Source organism: Phasianus colchicus, chromosome 33 (assembly GCF_987193195.1).
Source record: "Phasianus colchicus chromosome 33, bPhaCol1.hap1.1, whole genome shotgun sequence".
In the NCBI taxonomy this organism is placed as follows: Eukaryota; Metazoa; Chordata; class Aves; order Galliformes; family Phasianidae; genus Phasianus; species Phasianus colchicus.
The window spans coordinates 2,498,667-2,510,876 of NC_143468.1; the positions used below are offsets into that span (position 1 = coordinate 2,498,667).

A 12,210-nucleotide genomic window follows, 5' to 3' on the forward strand; every position below is an offset into this window, starting at 1 on the left:
ATCATCTCAGAGCCCCAGCAGAGCCCCCTGGGCGATCTCTCACCACGACAGCCCTGCCTGGGCGCCCACAGCCGCTCCATGTGCACAAAACGGAGCAGTTCCACCTCTCCAAAATGTCTTCCTCGGCCTCCGCCCCGGGGAGGGCAACGTTGGGCCGCTGGGTGGAGGGCTGTGCCTTGGGGGATCGCTGAGGGCTGCAGCCTGGTTATGGTGTAGGGCTCTGTTATGGCGTGGGGCCCCATCACAGTGTATGGCCTTGCCACGGTGTGGGGCCCCGTTATGGTGTGGGGCCCCGTTATGGTGTGGGGCTCTATCATGGTGTGGTGCCCTGTCACAGTGTGGGGCCTCATTGCCCTGTCACAGCGTGGCCACCCTACCCCCACAAACCCCAGGAAATCTGGGGTTCCCCCCATGCAGCCCTCAAAACAACCATCCTCGGGGAGAAAAGCATAAGGAAAGCTCTGGCTCCCATTGGCACCAAGTTGCCTGGGCAGCCATAGGAGCCCCAGCATCAAAAAAGGGACAGATTTAAGGGACACCCCACGGCACATTGTCCACGGGGCTGCAGGCTCCCAACCCCACTCCCAAACCCCAACAACGGCCACCCCTGGGGGCCACGAGCCCTGGGTACCATCAAAGCTCACGGCCCGGGCCCCCCAGCTCTCCCCATCGCTGCCCCCTCCCAGCAGTGGGGCCATTGGCCACCCTCAGCCCCCCGCACCAAGCAAGAGCCCTCCTGGGGCTGAAGTGCTTCTTCTCTTTAAGAGCTTTTGCAATAAGTCTTTTTAGTAGTTTTTTTATTTCTAGATTTTTTTTTCCTTTTTTTTTTTTTTTTTTTTTTTCCCCCGTTATTATCCTCATTATTATTATTTGCTTCCTGACCAAAATTAGGAACTGGGGGTCAGTCCTTTGTTATCCAGCAATCACCCAAAGACAAAAGGTTGGCCGCATCCATAAATTTTCTTATGGATTTTTCCTAATGTTTCACTGCATTTCATGTATTTATTTTCCTCCTTTTCCACCCGTTAAAGCTTTTAAAGATGGGGCTGGGATGTGACCTTGAGGCTCGCCTGTTGGAACATACAACTTTTGGTTTGTTTCTATTATGCCATCTGCATTTTATATTTCTTATATATAATATATATGACTATATATATATGTGTACATATATATATATATATATCTATACATGCATCATATCAGTGTAGATATCCATTCCGTAGCATCTAGGCCTTGTTCTTGTGCCATTTTTTTTTCTGTTACTGATCTCTGAATGCCTTCAAGTGTATAAAGTGTTGAATTCTCTCTGGTATCTGTACTATGTACACACATTTTCATAGGAAGCACAATAAGATGACAGATGCATTGTACATCAATACCTGCTACTCTTAACGACGATATAAAGAATGATAAAATTGATGAGCACTGAGCCTGTCTGTGCTGTGGGAAATGCTCCTCAGTGAGCCCTGGTGCTCAGGTGGGCTCCAGCCCCACATCCCTGGTCCTGTTCCACCATGAGGACATCCAATAGATGCTTTGGGGGTGCAGGATGGGAATGGACTTCTGCTCCCAAGGAGAGGGAGGAGGATTCACATCTGTGCAGATGCTGATCTTCAGCAGCTCCAACACTTCTGTTTTGGGACAGATCCCTGAGGTCAGCAGAAACGAGTCACCGGCTCAAATATTACCTGGTTTTATTTTAACCAAGTTAGTAGCAGCTGTAGTACAAGCCATTTGTAAACAGTTTCTGTCCTTCAGATTTCTAGCTGCAAAGAACTAAAGTAGCATGCCAAATCCAGCACTGGGCATCCAAAAAAGCCCTAGGGACCCCATGGAGATTGAATAATAGCAAATGGGCAGTGGGCAGGGTATGCTGAAATGCCAAACTTGCTCCTGGAAATAGCAGATGGGTGGTGTGCATTCAAACTAGAAGAGACTTGCTGCTATTCCAGTCCTCCTCTGCCAGAGCTGGTGCTGCAAAGGCCACAGGGTGGGCTTTGAATAGGAACAGGACGATATAGCTAAGCCCAGAAGGGAGTTAATGAACCTAAATTAATTGCAGGCAGACACTGTGAAGCCAGAGCAGCTCACTATGCTCACTACCTCTGCAGTGGCACTCAGCAGCTCCTGCTGCAGGGGCAGGCAGCAGGCCTGGCCCCACAGTCTCTTCCCCAGCTGCCTAAGAACGTGCTGGGTTCCATCCACTGCAACCTTGCACTGAATCCTCAGCCTCTGCCTGAGGTCTTTGCTGCTGATGGAAGCACTTTGCAAGCCACAGCCTGGAACAGCCTCGCAGAGGGGTGCAGGGACCTCAAAAGCAGCACAGACAGAGCAATTCCCAGCCCTGGAGCCGGCAGTAGGTGAGGGATGCGTGCACGGACAGAAGCCAGACAGGACCCAATGTGAGCAGTGGACAAGTTGTACGTTTTCTGACCCCAGGCTCCAACGTGCACACCGTCCATACACCACCAGAGCAAGGAACAAGGATCCTTGCATTGCTCAGGATTACAGGGATGGGCTGCGGACAGCTGGCGGGCTGCGAGGTGTGTGATGCATGCAGAGTGTGCATCCAAGGCTGTTGGTGCACACTGTGCACGAGACAAGGAGTTAATTACACTCCCCAGGAAGCATCACTGACAATGCACGTGAGGACAAGGTGCTGCACGCCTCAGCCTGAGGTTGCTGGGAAGCACCTGCTTGCACACCGCTGATTGTGTGGCTGCTGAAACCCTACAGAGCAAGGATTAATCACGCACCATGCAGATAGTGGCAGCACAGATAGCATCACCTCCTCTCCTCCACAGCAATAACTCCTGGTTACCACTTGCTCTCTGCTAACGCTGCCAGCAGAAACAGGCGCTGGGCTATAATTACACAGCCCTGGATGCTGCTCGGCTGCCTGGAGCTGGAGCCACGCGGGCTGGGGAAGGTTTCAGCAGAGCTGCCTCATGCCAGCAGGTGCAGGAAACGAAGGTGCACGGGTAGCATTTCACTGAGCAGTGAACCAAGCAAACCCTCAGGCAGAGGGGAGGAGAAAGGACAAGTGTAAGGAGACACTGGGGTTATTTCCCCCCCTGCTTCTTATGAAACACAGCTAATGACAGGGGACAAGGAGAACTGGCAACAGAACATCCCTGGAGAGAGGGAGCTGGGGCAAAACTACACTCAGCTCATGCACTGTGGGATCTCTTAGGACCCTGCATTTCGTAAGTGTGGGTTACAAGAGTGGACAAGGGCTGAGCTGCCAGAAAGGAGCTCTGCAGCAAAGAACATGGGTCTCCTGGTGGCCAACGGGGTAACCATGAGCCAGGAGTGTGCCCTGGTGGCCAAGAAGGCCAATGATTCCCTGGGGTGCACTGCACAGCAGGGTGAGGGAGGGAGGTGCACCTCCCCTCTACTCTGCCCTGGGGAGGCCACAACTGGAGCACTGGGTGCAGTGTTGGGCTCCCAGATTCCAGGCAGACAGAGAACTGCTGCTGGAGAGAGTTCATCTCTCAGCTCAGCCCTTCCTTTCTCTCCCTCTCTTTGTCCCTCCCAGCCACTTCCCAGCCTGCCCAAAGGCTCCTGCCAGGCTTTAAGCCTCACTTGAAGTTGCTGCATCTGAACAATACAGAGCAGATAAGTTCCACCGCTTCTCCTCTCCATGAATATTTCATCAGGCAGCCAGGCGCCAAGGCTGTCGGAGGTGGCATTACATTAACTGCATGGACACACGGATGCTGAGACAACAGCTAATGGCTGTGCTCACAGCATCGTGTTTTCCATCGAGGTCAGGAAACAATGAATTTGGTGGAAAAGGTGCCAACATCTCCCCACTTCTCTCCTCAGTCAACAATGCCACGCACTGTACAGGACAGCCTCCTAAATGGCCCATGATCATCATTAATTGCTTAATTAATACTTGCGGTGTGACTGCTCTCTTGGTTTTTATTCATGGATTAATGCAGGCTGGATGCAGGTCCCTCTGCTCTATGAACAACCACACGGATGAGTGCCCTGGGGACAGGGAAAGTAATGCTAATACTTGCAAAAAGTGGCCTTTAATTCAGCGCTGTGCCTTCTGCAGCGGCTGCTGAGGGAGGGAGGAATCCCCCTCTGAGCATCCCCAACCCTGAGCAAAGCAGTCCCAGACAGGGGCACAGAGCACCTGTGAGAATGGGGGACCCAGGGCACCCACAGCCCTACTCAGTCACAGCATCGAGGCTCGATGCCTTGAGCACTGCACCCTCATCTGCACCTCCCCATGGTCCATGCAACTCCCCCCCCCAGCACACTGCCCCTTCCCACACCTCTTTCACCTCCCCCCCCCCGCAAATACCCCATCCCCTCCCTGGTCTCTGAAACCCCCAAACCCAACACCCTCCCATAGCCCTCTTCAAGTCCTCTGCCCCCCCCCCCAGCCCCCTGCCTCTCCCACTGCCCTCCCCACCCCCTGCGCACCCCCCAGCACCCTGCCATACCCCCATGCACTCCCCTCTAGGACTCTATTCCCCCACAGTAGTGATCCTTGAACCCCCCCCTAGGACCCCTGCAGCCCCCAGGACCCTTCACGCTCCCATACTCCCCCCCAGGACCCCCGCATCCCCCCAGGACCCCGCCCCTTCCCCCCACTCCAGGCCCTACCTCCCCCACCCCCCGCTTCCCACCAGCAGCAGCAGCTCCTCCCGCCGGCAGGGGGCGCTCTGCGCAGGCGGTGCCGCTCTAGGGCGGTGTCCGCGCGCTCTCTATATCAGAGCTCCGGTTCCGGCCCGCTCCCCTTTGTGCTGGAGAAGATGGCGGCGCGGGCGGGCTTCCAGTCGGTGACTCCCAGCGGTGGCGGCGGCGGGGCCGCTGCCGGGGCCGGAGCGCTGGGCCCGGGCACGCCGGGCGGGCCGGTGCGCATGGGCCCGGCCCCGGGACAGGGCCTGTACCGCTCGCCGCTGCCGGGGGCCGCCTATCCGGTGAGGCAGGGGAGGGGCCGGCGGGGGCGTGCGGGCCGCTGCGGGGCGGGGCGGGAGGGAGCGGGGGCGGCGGGGACGAGGACGGGGCCGGCCCCCACCGGTGGGCACTGGAGCGGTTTTCTTCTTCCCCCCGCAGCGCCCCGGGATGTTACCGGGCAGCCGCCTGGCGCCGCAGGGCCCCTCCATGGGGCCGCCCGGCTACGGCGGGAGCCCGGCGGTGCGGCCCGGCATGGCGCAGGCCGGCCTGGACCAGGCCCGCAAGAGGCCCGCGCCGCAGCAGCTGCAGCAGGTGCAGCCCCAGGCGGTGCCCAACCGCAACCACAAGTAAGGGCCGGGGGCAGCGGGGGGCTCTGGGTGTCGCCGGGGCAGCGGGGGGGGGGGATGGGAACTCAGGACATCCCTGGGACGACCCTGGGGCAACTAGGCTCGTGGGGCGTCCTCAGGTATCCCTTTGACAGCGGGGGGTTCTCAGGGCGTTGGTGTCCAGAGGATGCTGCCAGGCGTCCCTGGGGCAGGATATCCTTGGGCTTAGGATATCCTTGGGTATCCCTGAAATAGGAAGGGTCCCTGGAGCAGTGGGGGCTCTCAGTTGCTCCCCGTGCTCCTCCAGGGTGACGGAGGGCTTAGAGTATCATTGGGCATCCTCAGAGCAGCAGGGGTCCTGAGGACATCCCTGGGACAGCACAGGAGTTTTGGGTGCATTCTTGGGTGTTCCTATGGCAGCAAGGTTCCTCAGGACAGCCCCAAGGGCAAGGAGGAGTCTCAGGGCATTCTCTGTGCATCCCCAGGGCAGTGAGGATGCTCACGGCATCCCCAGGTGGGTGCAGACATATTGCTTCTCTCCCCACAGAGCCCCATAGGGCAAGATCTGTGTTTCAGGGTGTGGACAGGCATTGAAATCAGAGCGAGCTGCAAGTCCTCTCTGAAGGGGCAGGCGCTGACTTGGTGTCATCTGCTGGCTGCTTATAGCAGCACAAAGCTTTTCTGTGTGCAGGGCCAGGCCTGGGCCTCCCATTGCTGCTTTTTGTTGGGTGACTGAAAGAGACTTTGATGTTCTCGTGCAGCCTCTTCTCTGGGAGAGGGGAGATTCCAGCAGATAAAAGAGTAATGTGTAGCTGCTGGACAAGAGCAAGTTTACGCTTGGTTTCTGGCAGTACAGTGTGATGCCTTGGTAATATTGGTAATGCATCCTGAATCTCCTGGAAAAGTCTGTCTAAAGCAAATTGAGCCATAAGCCCCTTTGGTTGCTCTGTCACTGCTTCCTTTTCAATAACGCAGCCCTGCTTTCAGTGCTTTCCTTGGGGATGTATTGAGGTGATCAGCTTTTAGGGCTGAGAGCATTGCTGATGTATGGTCCTAAATCAGACAAACCTCATCTCCTTTTGTGAGGGTCCACTGTTAATTAGCGGTGGTTGTCATTTTAATGCATTCCTTACTTTGCAGTGCTAAGAAGAAGAAGATGGCAGACAAAATTCTACCTCAGAGGGTGAGTGGCATGTGCAGTTGACAGCTTCTGTAGATACAGAGATGTGGAGGAATCAACAGTGATTTGCATTTTTGATTGACCTTGTGCTCTGCTGTAGATTCGTGAACTTGTGCCTGAGTCTCAAGCTTATATGGACCTGCTGGCCTTTGAAAGGAAGTTGGACCAGACGATCATGAGAAAACGCTTGGATATCCAGGAGGCATTGAAACGACCCATTAAGGTGGGCAAGGGATGTTTAGAGACTCTTACTGTAATCAGGAGAGTAGGAGGACTCTGAAGGTTGTGTCATATCCCTGTAAGCATATAAAGAACTGTAATGCTCAAGACTTAAGTTGGGGTAGAACCAGGACTGCCTCTCTGTGCTGTTTGTCCTGAGAGAGTGGATGTATGAGGAAAAGAAGAATATTAAGCTTAGTTTTAACAAAACATAAGCAAGATTCTCATCCCTTTGCTTCAGAATGAATACTGAGCTGATGCTTTTTCTTGCAGCAAAAGCGAAAGCTACGTATTTTTATCTCCAATACCTTCAATCCAGCCAAGTCAGATGCAGAGGATGGTGAAGGAACAGTGGCCTCCTGGGAGCTTCGAGTGGAAGGACGGCTGCTAGAAGACGTGAGTGTGAGGCACCCAACCACATAGTTGATTTTATGGATCTGGAATTGGCAATTGAACCAGTTTCCTAGTGTCTGGGAGCATAGCTAAGGGCTTGATATCCTCCTTCATCTCTGTTTTCTAAGGAGTCTGATGGTGACGAGACCGAGAGCCCAACTCGGAGACCGATGGGTATCCCCATGGCAGAACATGAGTTATACAAAGTTCTTATAGCTATAAGAATTAATGGTGAGAGCCTATCAGTGGCACTTGTGTACCCTGGCTCTTAAAACCAGGGCACTCGCATTTTATGTAATTGCTGAGTAAGTTAATTCCTCCAAGCTCGTCTTTATCTCCAGTCTTTCACCATTTTTGACTTGGAACTTGATTTTCGAGTATGTATTGATGAATGTAAGTGTTCACAACTTAAAGGAACACTGTCATATGCCTTGCCTGTGCTTGAGTCCTGGAACGTGCTCTCCTGACTCCCTTCCTTCCTGTGTTGCTTGCAGTCTGCTTTGTCCAAATATGATGCCACCAAACAGAAAAGAAAGTTCTCATCCTTCTTTAAATCTCTGGTCATTGAACTTGATAAAGACCTCTATGGCCCTGACAATCACCTGGTAGAGGTGAGCTTGCTTCTTTTTGCTGTATTATCTCTACAAATGGGTTGCTGTTCCAGCAGATTGAATTTGTCTGTAATTAGTAACTTGTGAAGTGGGATATTTAAGGCTTTAACAGGTGGCTGGGAGCCAGGGCTGAATTCTCTTGAATTCTTACTTAGCTTTTCCACTGACTTGCCAGGGCTCTGAATAAATGCATTAACTCTTGTTTCAAACTATAAATGGGAATAAGATGAATCTTCTGTCGTGGGTGAGGTTGGGTGGCAAGCAGCAGGAGCAGAAAGAGTCGAGTGTGTGGGTGCAGCTAAATCCCCCTCCTGTTGCACGTATTCCAGTGGCACAGAACTGCTACAACTCAGGAGACAGATGGCTTCCAGGTGAAGAGGCCAGGAGATGTCAACGTGCGCTGCACTGTCCTTCTGATGCTTGATTACCAGGTGAGATGTTGGATAGCAGTGCTGGGCATACGTAGCATTTGCTGTGTCTGTGGCTGTAAGTCCCATCTCACTTCTGTGCTTTTTCTTTCAGCCTCCCCAGTTCAAACTGGATCCCCGCTTGGCTCGTCTCCTGGGGATTCACACTCAGACTCGCCCAGTGATCATCCAGGCTTTGTGGCAATATATCAAGACCCACAAGCTGCAGGACCCTCATGAGCGGGAGTACGTCATTTGTGACAAATACCTCCAGCAGGTAATGGGATTTGTGGTGGGAATGAGCAACTGCTTCAGCTTTCCCTGGTCGGCAGGCAGCGGTCTCTGGCAGGGCTTGTGTTCCTTCCCTTAGCCCTGTGTTTCTGTCACAGATATTTGAATCTCAGCGGATGAAGTTCTCTGAAATTCCACAAAGACTTCATGCACTGCTTATGCCTCCAGAACCAATCATCATTAACCATGTGATCAGGTGAGGCTGCTTTACTTGGCTTCATATTTCTAGAAAGAAGAGAGGAAAGGATGGATGAGGCTGGCACAGGAAGATGGTGTGATGTGCTCTGATTTTTCAGTAGTAGTTTCCCTGCATTGCCTGCCATTGTTTCTTTACACAGGAATGGGCACTTCTGACACTTACTGTATCCCTCTCTTTCACAAGGAACTCATACTGCCTTTCATTACACGTGTGTGGGTAGAAATTTGCTTGGAACAATCACTTAGTCCATATGCAGCAAAGACATCAATAAAGCCTTGCTGTATGGTGCTAGAGGTGAAGCTGACACTGACTTGGCTTATCCCTGCTGGCAGTTCTTATGCTGCATCACCCTAGAGCAGTCACAGTTTGACGTGATGGCTTCTTGAACTACTCACTCTTTCTGGTTCCTTTCTTGTGGATGCCCCCAGTGTTGATCCTAATGACCAGAAGAAAACAGCCTGTTATGACATCGATGTGGAGGTGGATGACACCTTGAAGACTCAGATGAATTCATTCCTGCTATCAACTGCCAGTCAACAGGAAATTGCTGCTCTGGATAACAAGGTAAGAAGAGCTCCTTCAGGTCTGCCTGAATGAATGAATCCTCATTACCAGATAGGAGTGTATCTGTGGAGCAAGATGAGCTCTGAATGTGACAGTTCAGCTTTGTTCTGTTGGGCATCTGGAAGCTGGAGTAGGGCAACAATGATTAGATAGATGGCTTTACCTGGAAGAAGTGTTTTAAAGCAAATGGGCAGTGGAAAAACCGGTAACCTTTGCAGCAAGAACTTGGGATAAGCCAACCAGAGAGTATAAGAATTCACCTTCACATGTTGGATCTCTATGTTTCTCTGACACTTTTCCCTATTCAGCAGTCCTGATGCTGTTCTTATCTCCTTCAGATCCATGAAACAATAGAGACAATTAACCAGCTGAAGACCCAGCGTGAGTTCATGCTGAGCTTTGCCCGAGATCCTCAGGGCTTCATCAATGACTGGCTCCAGTCCCAGTGCCGGGACTTGAAGGTAAAAGCTTTTCTTGTGTGGAAGGTGGATCCAGTCACATGCTTCCCTCATTATAACTAGCTCCCACAGAGTGAGAAAGGCAATTTCCTGCTCAGAAAGCAAGACTTGAACTGAGATCAAACATAAGGACTTGACCTGACTGAACTGAAGTTTCTTTGAGGCAAAGGGGGTGTAGTTTTGTTCAGCACAGAGCTTTTGTACTCCCTGAACTGCTTTGTCCTTTGTGCTTTCCAGACGATGACTGATGTTGTTGGGAATCCTGAAGAGGAGCGTAGAGCTGAGTTCTACTTCCAGCCATGGGCTCAGGAAGCTGTGTGCAGATACTTTTACTCCAAGGTGAGTGTCCCCAGGCAGGAGACCCTTCCAGACCCAATGGCTTGGTGTACCTGCCACTTCTTGGGGCTCATGCCCTGGTGAAAAGGGGCAGTGTTAAGCGTTGCTTTCAGACACTGCTAATGCATTATGATCACAGTTTGTGCTCAGCCCTATCCAGATGGGCCCTGTGGTACTTGAACACTGCACTGCTGTCTGTGTTAATGCTGCAACTCTTCTCTTCCAGGTTCAGCAAAGACGGCAGGAGCTGGAGCAGGCCCTGGGGATCCGCAACACATAGGCCTTCATCTCCTCCCAAACCAGAAGGCATCAGAGCTGCTTGTGGAGACAGGGTGCTTCAGAGCACACAGTTAAGGCTCACTAACCACGCTGTGGTGCCAAGGCCTGCACCGTCATCCATCCTGGCATTGTCTCTGCTGGGGCAGCTCTACGACCTGGGGTCTTCTGGGGTGTGGCAAGCAGACAGGCTCCAACAAGTACACACTTCTACCTGGTTTTCTTCCTGACTGTTGCCTTGTCAGTCCCAAGGCTTCCAAGAGCCTCCCCTTGACTCCGTGCTGCCTGTAGTGTCCCCAGTAGCCAGTATGAATGCTGACTTTGAGCTCCTCTCAAGTTCAGAAACTCTTCCTCTTCCCGTTCCTCTTCAACTAGCATCTAGTTGTGGCACACGTGAGACCTGACTGGGAAGTCAGGATCTGCTCAAAGGGCGGAGTTCTGTGGCTAGTCTGGTCTCTGCCTCAGTTAGTAGCAAGGTACCAGGAGATGGAGTGGGCAGGATGCTGACATACCTCCAGCCCTCCCCTCCCTCGCTGGGAGGGGGCTGCTGCACTGGGCTGCCTCACAGGTCACTCTCCTCCTTGAGGAAGTTACTGGACTGTATAGAGAATTGTTTCTTCCCTTGTCCCTTTTTCCTTGTCCTGCTCCCTTCACGTTTATGAAAGACTGCCTTGAGCTGGGAATCACAGGGGAGATGAAGCATGTCTTACTGCACAGATGTGGAAGTGCTGGAGAGCTGAGAAAAAGACTCTGCTTATGGTTCCAGCAAGCCAGCTGGCTGCTTGCTTTCCCTGTAGTGGGGAGGGAATGCAGCAGCTGCCCAGTGCAATTGTGCAGGGGCAGACTACTGTATGCTCATTCCTTTGGGACAGTTATCATGTGTCATTTGCTGTGGGGACCAGAGGTTCCTTCCTGTGGATCTGGGAGTGTGGATCCATCCCTTGGGAGTGGAGGTAGCCCCAAGCATGCATTGAGTTAACAGATGTTTCCATGCTGAAACTCTTGTGTTTTTTAGTCAAGTTATGGATCAGGAATGTACAAGTAGACTTTTACCATGGGGAGTAGCAGCCCTTATGCCTCTTCGTGGAATTATTTACTAGTGAACCAGTGGTCAGGTGTAAGAGAAGGACCTCTCTCAGCCTAGATCTCAGTATTTCTGCTTGGAACTGTAATGCAAATGGACTGTAATACAAAGTTGGTCATGTTCTCTTGGAACAGCTGCAAAACCATGTTACTGACAACCCCCCCCATCCCTGCACCTGGCTGTGGTGTGGTTGGGAAGGTTGCTGTGATTCTGGGAGCCCTACTCGTGTCTGTGTTCCCACATGTCTGTGAGTAATAGACCCTCCCCTTCTCCTTTGCCCCCTTTTGAAACTGCTCCTCTGTGGTACTGGGGTGAAGGTCTTGGTGCTGATGAAGCAGCCCACTGACTCCTCAGGGTAGTTGCACATGAAGGATGCTGAACACTGCGTAGGCAAACATAGCTGTTGCAGAATAACTGCTTTTCTTAACTATTATGTTTTTTTTTTCCCATGGACCAAACTTTTTTTTTTTGTACTGTATCCTTGTAGATGTCACCCAGTTTTAATAAAAGCCTGTGAAGGAAGCTGTCCTCCTTCAGTGCTGACAGTACACTTTCTCTCAGCAGCTGCCTTGGTGGATGACAACTCGTGTATTTGCCTGGGAAGGGAGAAGATTAATTTCACTTTTTAAACAAAGCCAGCTGGTTTAAGGAACTGCAGAGAAAATGTTCTTCCCACTTTAGCCTTTTACACAGAGCCTTTTGTGAAAGGATCTCTGGCTGATGGAGTCCACTGAGCCTTTGCAGGGTGCTTTCATGGTAAAAAAAAAAAAACGAAGAACTTTGAGTAAAAGGGAAATCCAGTGGCCAAGCTGCTGATGAATGCTGGCCAGCCTAGTGCCTGCACCGCAAAATTTGGAGACAGGTTACCTGGATGGGTTAAAAGCCAGGCAGGAGGGGCTTTGCCCTTAGGTAATGCTTTGCACAAAGCTTGAGGACGCTCGTGGGATCT

At 52.1% G+C, this 12,210-nt stretch overlaps 1 protein-coding gene across 1 annotated transcript; it reads left to right on the plus strand.

Moving 5' to 3' along the window:
* Positions 1 to 4,757: 4,757 nt before the first annotated feature.
* SMARCD1 (SWI/SNF related BAF chromatin remodeling complex subunit D1) lies at positions 4,758 to 11,096 on the plus strand. The gene is made up of 13 exons (XM_031609814.2): positions 4,758 to 4,940; positions 5,077 to 5,264; positions 6,384 to 6,426; positions 6,524 to 6,646; positions 6,916 to 7,038; positions 7,530 to 7,646; positions 7,976 to 8,077; positions 8,169 to 8,330; positions 8,443 to 8,540; positions 8,972 to 9,107; positions 9,446 to 9,568; positions 9,803 to 9,904; positions 10,128 to 11,096. The coding sequence occupies exons 1-13, from the start codon at positions 4,773 to 4,775 to the stop codon at positions 10,179 to 10,181; spliced, it is 1,539 nt and encodes a 512-aa protein (XP_031465674.2). The 5' UTR covers positions 4,758 to 4,772; the 3' UTR covers positions 10,182 to 11,096.
* Positions 11,097 to 12,210: the final 1,114 nt, after the last annotated feature.

What these genes read in the sequence shown, in the direction of transcription:
- SMARCD1 (XM_031609814.2), top strand. Translation starts at nt 4,773, where the DNA reads ATGGCGGCGCGGGCGGGCTTCCAGTCGGTGACTCCCAGCGGTGGCGGC. An exon ending in ACAAAATTCTACCTCAGAGG is followed by an intron (nt 6,427 to 6,523) that starts GTGAGTGGCATG and finishes GCTCTGCTGTAG; the next exon opens with ATTCGTGAACTTGTGCCTGA. An exon ending in CATTGAAACGACCCATTAAG is followed by an intron (nt 6,647 to 6,915) that starts GTGGGCAAGGGA and finishes TTTTTCTTGCAG; the next exon opens with CAAAAGCGAAAGCTACGTAT.